Source organism: Etheostoma spectabile, chromosome 7 (assembly GCF_008692095.1).
Source record: "Etheostoma spectabile isolate EspeVRDwgs_2016 chromosome 7, UIUC_Espe_1.0, whole genome shotgun sequence".
Lineage (NCBI taxonomy): Eukaryota > Metazoa > Chordata > Actinopteri > Perciformes > Percidae > Etheostoma > Etheostoma spectabile.
Window position 1 is genome coordinate 15163940 of NC_045739.1, and position 10316 is coordinate 15174255.

Below are 10316 nucleotides of genomic sequence, written 5' to 3' on the forward strand. Positions count from 1 at the left end.
GACAATAAAGGCATTCTATTCTATTCTATAAGGAGTCAGCCGTCACTCTGTGAGCACGTCCATCGCACTCCCTCTCTCTCCCTAGCTCTTTTAATTAGTTATTGTTGACAGAAGAATGTAGCATAATATGGATGTGAAAGCAGTTATAAGTAGCTATATAGCTATGTGACTATAATTTTTTTTTTGTTAAAATCAACAAATACAACAAATTAATCTTGATCTCAATATTGATCAAACTAATCGTGATTATCATTTTGGCCATAATCGTGCAGCCCTATTCTTTTTTTTTTTTAATATCTTTTGACAAGATTCTCTGACGTTCTTTTAAATTTGTTTGTGCTATGCTGAAATTGCTGTGGTGTTTCTGCACACGTCGGACAAATGAAACACTTTAATTCACAATAACTTGAATGAAAGTCATCATAAAAGAAATGATAAAGCAGCCATTTGTTGATATGAAAAAAAAAAAAATCACACAGTATTACATAAATTTGTAGCTCTTGGTGTTATAAATGTTAATGTAAGTATGCTAACATTCTCACAATAACAATGCTAACACGCTGATGCTTGCTTTTAGTGCTAATTAGCAAACTAAGTGAAACAGAGGCTGAGGCATTTGGTCATAAAACAAAGTACTTAACAAATTCAAATTTTGCCCTGAGGATTCATCATGAAGGTGAACATGAATGTATACCACATTTCATTATAATCCATTCAATAGTTGTCAAGAGATTGCACTCAAAATCCCAAATGTGAATCTTCTGGAGGTGCAAGAGGAAAAGTCAGAGGATCAGGTGCTAGCATGGCAAAAAAAATACAAACTTTTAGAACGTAACAGTAACATATTTGTTAAAAACTGGGGGAGGGGGGTGGGGTGGGTGGGGGGTGGGGGTGGCTTGTCTGACTCAAACAGTTTGATAATACTAGTGAGAGGTAATGAAGACAATCAGTGCTCCTACCTAAAGAAACCTAAAAAACGTAAAGATATTTGAGTCACAGAGGGGGAGCTGGGTCTTACCGTAGCCTTGGTTTCCTCTAGTGTTGTAGCATCCATGTCTCTGAAATCCTCTAACACATTCTGTAGCCTGATACACAAAGCAAGAAACACAGGAATACTCAGTACAGCACCATACAACCAAATAAACATGAAAAAACAGTTTATATGAAAACTTCAGAAAGGGCATGCCTAATGCATGGATTCATTACAGTGCAAGGTCATGAGGCTGGAACAACTTTTACTGGAAATTGAAAAATCCCAGCGATTCCCTGTCTAGAGCATGTCTGAGACATTAACGATTAACAAGACAACTTACGTTTGTTTCCTTTTCCTTCCTCTTCTGGCTCCACCAGCTGCTCCAGCTTGATCCTTTGGAGGTAAAATCAAAAATCACTACAATAATGAAATCATCTATAGGTAACAGTGGTACATTCCTCGTTTTACAGTCTTTGGTCCATACCATATTACATTCTGGTGTCTCAGGAGGATAATTATGCAGTCCCACCTTGTAATATTAAATCTTGTTTATACGTTTAAAAGGAAACAGGAGACCCAGGCACTCACCCTTCCCTGTTCGTTGTGTAGCAATGTCCCAGCTGTCTCCTCATTGGGTCTCCCACTGCATCCATCCCTTGGACTGAGGTACCCCGCGTGGGGAAGATGCCCCTGCCTATCTACTCCTGCCTCTACATAGGGGCACAAAGCCGCAGCAGGTCCAGTACAGTCTGTCTTAGCCTCCTCCAAGTATATGGATGGCAAAGGAGGCTCTGGATGGGTATGCCCCTCTACCATAACCGGTTTCCTTTGCAAGGGTGACGTAGACCCATCCTCAGTGGGTTTGGGCGTCCCCTGGGCTGGGGAATGGGCTGCTGCCTCCAAGCTGAGTCGAGATAGGCATGAATTGCGGAGGGAACAGGCCCGACGTGGGCTGAGGGAGACTGGGGCACTTGCCTGGGGCAGAGTTGGGACAGGGGTATGGTGTTCCACAGGGAAAGAAACCGGTGGTAAGGCACAGAAGGGTGAAGTGGGGTCAGATGGCCCGATGTGGGCCCTGCCTTCCTGCTCTTTAGCACTGACTTGAAGGAAGGAGGTATAAATCGTGTCCATGAAAGAAGTGTAAGGATCAATAACAGACCTGCCCTCTGATACCCGCTGCTGGGGTGGGGTGTGTTCTTGGGCAGGCGCTAAAACTGGAGTCGGAATAGGACTGGGAACCACTTCAGGAGCCATCTGACAAGCTGGAATGTCTTCCTGTGGGGCAGGGCTTTGTGCTTCCTGCAATGTCATTGGCTTCTCTCCTTCTGAGGGTGGTGCAAGGTTTAGCTGGAGAGAAAAAAGGAAGAAAATAAAATTGAATTAACTGTCAAATAAGTCCCAAAAAATACGTGAGGGAACAAACTTTTCTCACTGAGGCAAAATAATCCAAAAGAAAATTACACACATTTCCTGTCATTAGGACTGTCAAAAACTGTTTAAAAAAAAGTTTGAACATTGCTTTTAAAAAACACACATAGGTTTGACCGTATTCAAATACAGTATCTATTTTTGCGTATTACGTCCACAAGATGGTAAACCAATACAAGAGACATAACTTCTTGTAATTTTGTTTCAACGTAAACATATCTTTTAAAAGATGTACATACCTACACATTACAACATAAACAAATATAAAATGAAATATGAAATATTAAGAATTAATTTAAATTAGCAACAGGTGATACAGCCTGCTACTGAAGACGTTTATCATTGTAAATGGCGATAGCGATGGTCGGCACCGGCTAAAAATAAGAAGCCGTTACCTGAATGTTTGATCTATTAAGCTAATGCCAGTTACCTACCTGTATGTTGTTGAGTAAGTTGATAGCTCCATCAGGACTCTGCAGCAGAGGCATGCCCAAAGCAGAGGTCTGGACTGGGGGTAGGAGGATGGAACCCGCACCAATCCCCAACAAGTTGTGGAGGCCTGTGATGCCAGAAAGATCTCCTGCAAAGACACATTTCATAGATGCACTGATATAATGGCTTTCTGCTACATAATGGCTGCAATATTTAAAGTTTTAATACTGAGAACAGTTGGTAGTTTTGCTGGTAGAATTTAATTTATTCCTAAAATAGAGAGTTTAATCTTTAGAAAGAAGTGTTACAAAAGGTGGCTACCAACTTACCTAATACAGCAGAGTTAAGCAAAGTGGGCAGTAACTGTTGGAGGATGGCATTGTCCTTGCCTTGAAGAGATAGGGGGATGAGGGTGTCAACACCAGCATCAGTGGGTACCTGGAGAGTAGAGTACAGTAGAGGACGGGAAGCTTATTTACTGAACGCAGTTACCACTGAACTGCACATTATACTGCACTCTATTTTTATGGACTGATTGCTCTGTCTGTTTTGTGTGTAGGCTTGTCTTTTATAGCTCTGTTATTAGTTTTTAAACAGAACTTCTTTTAAAAAGGTCCCATGACATGGTGCTCTTTGGATGCTTTTATACAGACCTTAGTGGTCCCTTAATACTGTATCTGAAGTCTCTTTCCCAAAGTGCAGCCTTGGTGCAGAGTGGGGGGGTACTTTAAAGAGTACTTTGCTTGTTTGAAAGCCATGATGTCTCTCTCTCATGGGTGGGCCAAATTCTGTAGCAGCTAAGCAGATAAAGGGGATGTAATCTTGCCCCTTATGACTTCACAAGGGGCAAGATTCCAACCCATCTGAGCTTTCATTTTCTCAAAGGCGGAGCAAAATACCCAGGGCTCGGTTTACACCTATCGCCATTTCTAGCCACTGGGGGACCATAGACAGGCTGGGGAAACGCATATTAATGTTAAAAAACCTCAGAAAGTGAAATTTTCATGCCATGGGACCTTTAACTTATAAGTATTTATTTCTGTGTTTTTTAATTACTACTGATGAGTAACAACTTTTCTTTTCTTCTGAATATGCAAACACTGGGAAATGACGATAAAGTGAATTGAATTGCGTAGAGTTTTAGGCTAACAAATTACAAAAGTGACCAAAAAAGGAAAAGACAGGGTTTAAGAAATACAGAATGACATAAAATTGTTTCCAAAACATGTGCAATAACATCTAAATTACATTAAGATCTACAGGCTGTAACCAACCCCAAACAAACTATGTAGTTTGAGAAGACCTACTAAGCTCATTTAGAAAAAAAAACATTTTAAGAAGGAAAACAGTTGAAGAAAATAAACAACTAACACAGGGGGAAACAATGGAGCAGTTATGGAAATGAGCTCAGGTTTTTCTAGGGAAAAAAGGAGGCACTCAGAGGAAGTAGCTATAGGAGATAGGGGAGCCTACCTGAGGTTGGGTATGTTGGGTTTGCTGTGCAGAAGCTAATTGGGTGTGGGGAGGTGGGTGGAGTTCGGCAGAGCTCAGGGCAGCAGTGAGCAAGGCAGGGCTGAGGGGCAGGAAGGCTGCATGGGAAGGAGGAAGAGAGGCAGGAAGGAGCAGTGACTGGAGGGCTTGTATAGAGCCTTCAGCTCCTGGAGGAATGGGGAGAAGGCTCTGCACGACCTCCAAGAGCCCCGCGCCTGATAGGGTTGATGGATCCAGGAGGCCAGAGGTCTTATCCAGGGTGAGGCCCTCCAATGTGGTGGGGATGTGTTGTTGCTGCTGGAGAGGAACTTCCAAGCTGACCTGGCTCAACTGACCCAGCCCAGATAGAGGCAACAAAGGTGTCTGCTGTTGCCCGAGCAACAAGGAAGCCATAAGCAGAGCCTGGAGGCTAGGTTTTTCTGTCAGTCCTAAATCCGCTTCCTGTCCTGGGGTAGGGGTTGAGGCAGGGGGTGGGAGGGGGTTTAGTAGGCCCAAAAGGTTCAGAGGCAGCTCCCCTTGGGCACCACTCAACAAGGGCAACAAGGGCAACAGAGGATTGTTGTTTAGCTGTTGTTGCTTCTGTTGTTGATCCTGGTTTTGCTGCTGTGTCTCTTGTTGTTGAATCAGTAACTGCTGCTGCTCTACAAGAGTATGTGGTGGTTGTGCATTGACAGGGGGTATCTGCGCATGTTGCCCTCCCAACCACAGCCCCCCTAATGGCAATGAAGCCAGGACTGTAGGGTCCAGGAGGGATGGTAGACCTCCTGTGGATGACAGCAGCTGAAGCAGCTGCTCTTGGTTCATGAAGGGGAAGGCCTCTGCCAGAGGTAAGGGAGATGTTGAGTCGCCAACAGCTGAAGGTGTATGAGGACTGTGATTGTCCACAAGACGAGAGGAGAAAGCGGGCCCAGTGGCTGGTGGTGGTTTGGTCACTATGGAGACCTTGGAGTCCACACATCTAGGCTCCTCCGGCCCTATGGGACACATAAGTCATTTAAATCTGCTCAGGCTGACTAAATAAATAAATCAGTAAACAAATTGTATACAAGGGGTCTTGAGCTGGGCGGTATGCAGTGTTTTACATAGGACTTAACTGTGGTGGTTGTATAGCATTGAGCACAGATAGATTGCTGAAAAAACAGCACTACATTTACAATGTACTACAAGCTAGGAAAACACATCAATACACATGTGCAATCACATTGATTCAGAGCAACACTCAAAGTGTGCAACCATGAGAAAACATTTGTACCCTTTGGTACTATTCTAAGAAATAAAATAATTTGTAAAGCCTGATTGAAAAGGAATAGCTCATGACTGCACACAGTTCATATTAATCCCACTTGCGTAAGATTTGTGAGAGTATCCTGATGTCTACATAGGTACAATTTCAGTATATTATAAAGATCTACAAACCACATTACTTCATGTATTCAAAGTTAAGGTTTTATCTTCCAGACTAAAAACACACTTCAGACTGAAAAATATTTTCACCTGCAGTTGGAATTTCCTGGGAAGACATCACAACATCAGTGGTGCGGTCAGAGGAGCTGCCCTCCCCCTGGGGTACAGTGGATGTTGCTGCAAGAAGGGCCAGGACATGGTTGCTAAGGTCAAGAGGCTTCGGGGAGCTGGATATCGCCATAGAAACACTGCCTTGAGAAGGACTCAAGTCCACTGATGTAGGTATGCTAATACTACTAATCTCCATTGCCTGCAGTGAGGCTTCCTGCAATGGTGCTTGGGAAACAGAGTCTATTGTAGGAATGTGATTTGTTGGTTGATGCTTGTCTGCGGGAGTGGGGAAGGTATGCTGCAATGGGCTGATGCTGTTGTGTAAAGCTAAATTTGAGTTGGGCAGCAGTGTAGAAGGAGAATGTCTCTGTAGAGGACTTGATTTAGTAGACTGAGGACGTGATTGAGACTGCACTGATCTGAACTGAGAGGAAGTGGGGGGGGGAGAAAGCGGCTGTACCACCAAGGGTAGAAGATTAGTGTTACTTGTTCGGCACGGTGACCGAGTCTGTGGGTGCCTGACGTTAGGGTGAGGGGCGGGAGAAGAGGGTGACTGTCTGGGGCTCTGTTTATTAGTGTGTCCACCTCCTTCCATAGACACAGATCCTGGCTGAGCTAAAGCAGAGTTCAATGCTGAGGCCTGTGCGTTCTGCACACTGAGCAGGTGTAACAGAGCAGACAGAGGCTGGGTTGGAGGGTCCAAGCCAAGAGGTGAATGTGTCTGGCCTGTAGTGAAATCCAGAGCCTCAGTTTGTCTCTGAGGCCTGGAAAGGTGTGCCATCTGTCGGGGAGCAGGCAGCCTTGGCGACTGCCCGGGGAGGAGATGATGGTTTTCGAACATGGCAGCATTCTGGTTCTGCACAGCTGAGGTAGAGGAGGAGTGCAAGGAGGAGGGGAAGGAAGAGGAGGAGGAGGATAGGTTGATAACTGTAGCAGAAACGGCATCTCCTGGTGGGGTTTTACGCGGCCCATTAGCCAGCTGCTGGGTGTCCCTTAGCATACTGAGCACTGTGGGAGATCGCCGCTGCCTCTTTCTGTGCGACGCACTGCGCTCTGCTGTGGGAGGCAGGTGGGGCAAGGAGGAAGCCAGGGACCGGGCCAGAGAGTGGGATGGAGGAAAAAGGACAGAGGAGGCTGCTGCAGGGGGAGGATGGGGAGGCCTAGTAGAAGCACTGGAAGAGGGAGAGTGGCTATTATGTAAAGTGCTGTTTGTTACCTTTGATGACTGTTGCTGCTGTGCCTCTTTCGAGACCTCCAAAGAGGGCAAGCTCACGGGGTTGCTGGCCACATTTGAGCTCGGACCCTGGGTTATCTGGTTAGCCAGCTGAGCTTTGGCAGCTGCAGAGAGAAGGCTACTTGCAGGGAAAGAAGCTGGGTGTGGCAGCTTGACCTGATGGCTGTGGTGGTTCACAAATGGCCCCAGAGGTAAACTAGAAGTCCCTGCAGAGTTCAAACCAAAACCTGGTGGTCCTGTGCTAAGAATCGGACTCATGGCACTCTTTAAGGGCTTCGAGGAGAGAGCATTAGGATTGCTACTGCTTTGGTTGGTCAGTAAGGAGGGGTTAGTAGGGATTAGGAGGTGGTGGTTATTAGTGCTGCTGTTGCCTGAGTTCTTAAACTGCTCCAAGATGTCTTCCAGCTTGTACTTAGGAAAGTGGGGGCTGGGATTTGGGGAGCCATGGAGAGGAGAGTGTGGAGAGGACGAGGTGGATTTCCTCCTCTGAGGCAAGTTACTTCCCATCAGTCCACCTCCTGCTGCTGTTGAGCCCCCTCCATGATCAGAAAGAGCAGAAGGAGAAGCTGAAGGGTGGCGGGACCGCTGGTGAGGAGACACACAGTTCACGTTATTGACAGAGGGAGAAGGAGAGAGGGGTGAGCCTCCCACAATGACACCATGAGGATGATGAGCGTGAGCCTGTGCTCCTCCTCCTCCACCACCCATGGCCATAGGGGAAGAGGGAGGAGGTGAAGAGAGTGGCCCGTGCCGAGGAGAACCCGGAGTCTCTGGGGTTTTAGGTGTTCTTTGACCTTGAGGTGTGGGGGTGCGGGGTGATCTCTGGGCAATGCTGTACGCTGGGAATGAGGAGGTGGTGGAGGAGGAGGAGGTGGAGGAGACAAGAATAGGAGCAGGATGTTGAAGCCTTCTCAAAGCATCGAGGGGGTGGTGAGAGTGTGTGCCTGTGTGAAGTACAGGGGAGGAACCATTGTAAGGGTAAATAAAGTGGTAGGAGGATTTTGGGCTGGCACAGGGGTTTATGTGGATGTTGCTGTGGGGTCGAGCTGGAGCCGGATGGAGTTTGGGATGGTAAATGCCATGGTCCTCCTCTTTCCGCTCAACAAGTACTCGCTTTGAATTGCGGCTGTCCAATCCACTGCTCATCTCTGAAAGACAAAGACAAAGACAGAGACACACACACACATTATGGGGAAGTCTTTCATAAAAAGGTACTGTATCCAGTCTATGAACTGAATACTGAAAACCCAACCTCTGCCACATCCAAGTGCTCAAGACAAGCATTTGGATGGAAGTTAAAGGTCCCATGACATGGTGCTCTTTAGATGCTTTAATATTGACCTTAGTGGTCCCCTAATACCATATCTGAAGTCTCTTTATCAAAATTCAGCCTTTGTGCAGAATTACAGCCACTAGAGCCAGCCCCACAATGAGCTTTCCTTAGGACGTGCCACTTCTGTGTCTGCAGCTTTTGAGGAGGGGGGTGCAAATTCTCTGGGTAGGCAAAGCAGAACAGGGGAGGTAACCTTTCCCCTTATGACCTCATAAAGGGCAAGATTCCAGATTGGGGACCAGAGGCAGGCTGGGGGAACGCATATTAATGTTAAAAAATTGTTCAAAAGAAATTTTCATGCCATGGGATGCCAGAGTAACTCACTGAGCAAATTCAAATTGTGCTCTCGGAAGAACTCCGGATTCCCAGGGTACCTCCCGCCCACTCGTGTGGTGATTCTGATCACACACACACACACCATACTTTTTTTTTTTCTATTCCATCTGTCGGGCCCTTAACAAGAAAAATAAACAGACAAACTAAATGATAAAATGGAATATAAGGAAATTTGGGGGGGTGAAGAAAGTGAGGGAGATACTAAATGGAAACATCCGATTCTATTTTCAGAAGCATGTAGTTTACTGGAGGACAATGTATTTATATATGTGGTTAAGCCCAATAATAACAGCCTCTCATACTTTCATCAATTAAATTTCATCTCTAATTCAACCCACAATGATAATAATACTGACAAAGCGCTCCATATATGATCATATTTGTGTTCAGTACCAAAAAAGATTCTTAAGTCTGTAGGATAGGATTTGTGGGCTGGGAGGTCACCACAATACTTAATTCAGAACACATATTGTATTTTGCCTTTAAAAAATATTGCCCAAATATTGTGTGTTAGATTATTTGTTGTAATTTAACACACAAACTAGAGAAACCTTACAAATTAATAATAATGCTGATCAGCATCCATTGAGTGAATCTTTAGAAATTAATATAGAAAAGCAATTTCAATAGATTTTTTTTTATTTATTTTTTTAAACATACGGTTTGATAGTACACAGGTACAAGAGTAGCATGTCTCAGTGCTTTAATGTGTACCTGGATGATGAAGGTTGGCAAAGGGCAGCTGGGAGGCCTGCATACTCCGACACAGAGCAGCCATCGCCACCACTTTCCTGCGGTGGTTACACAGTTTGGTCATGTCCTGCTCTGATTTGCCTAATGGCTGGATGTGCTGCTCCACCTTCACTCCCACAGTGAAGTTGAAAACCTGATACCAGATAAAGGAGGATCGGACAGAATTTAGACAGGACTCTTTGCATAACATTTCAGTTAAATTAAATGGTCATGGCCATGCTGTTAAAATGTGTACAATGTCACAGAGTTCCTAAATCTTAAAACCATATGTGTGTACATTTTGTCTGTTTTCCCCCCCAACACACACACACACACACACACACACACACACACACACACACACACACACACACACACACCTACCTTATGGATGATGAGTGGACACTCAAGACCACATTTGCAGGTGCCATCAGTCAACAGATAGTTCTTGACCTCGTCCAGAGAGGATAGGGCAGTGCCACTGGGACTATAGACAGAAGACAGAGACAAACTGTAGCAGAAAACTCAAAGCACACTGAAAAAATATGAACACAGATACAGTGTGTTCAAAGCCCAGCAAAGTTCTAAGTTGCAAAGCTGAACACACCTAAAGATCTCATATATAAACTCTTACTCCTACAAGGCTGTGGCTCAGTGGTAGAGCGGTTGCCTGCCAATTGGAAGGTTGGTGGTTCGATCCCTGGCCCTGCGCCATCAGAGTGTGAATGTGTGTGAATGTTTATCTTGTGAGCAGGTGGCACCTTGAACGGCGGCCTCAACAGTGTATGAATATGTGTGACTGGTGAATGGTTCTTGTATGATGTAAAAGCGCTTTGAGTAGT

The 10316-nt window shown here is 45.2% G+C and overlaps 1 protein-coding gene across 3 annotated transcripts in view; it reads right to left on the reverse strand.

Annotated features, from left to right (window-relative positions):
- Window positions 1-10316, reverse strand: part of mbd6 (methyl-CpG binding domain protein 6) — a 17438-nt gene that overhangs the window by 2224 nt on the left and 4898 nt on the right. For all 3 annotated transcript variants that reach the window (XM_032520922.1, XM_032520923.1, XM_032520924.1), the window contains 9 exons: window positions 9859-9961; window positions 9457-9628; window positions 5819-8221; window positions 4307-5298; window positions 3163-3271; window positions 2836-2981; window positions 1562-2320; window positions 1314-1366; window positions 1019-1085 (listed from right to left, as the gene is read on the reverse strand). In XM_032520922.1, coding sequence (XP_032376813.1) covers window positions 1019-1085; window positions 1314-1366; window positions 1562-2320; window positions 2836-2981; window positions 3163-3271; window positions 4307-5298; window positions 5819-8221; window positions 9457-9628; window positions 9859-9961 — 4804 coding nt within the window. The remainder of the gene's footprint in view (window positions 1-1018; window positions 1086-1313; window positions 1367-1561; window positions 2321-2835; window positions 2982-3162; window positions 3272-4306; window positions 5299-5818; window positions 8222-9456; window positions 9629-9858; window positions 9962-10316) is intronic.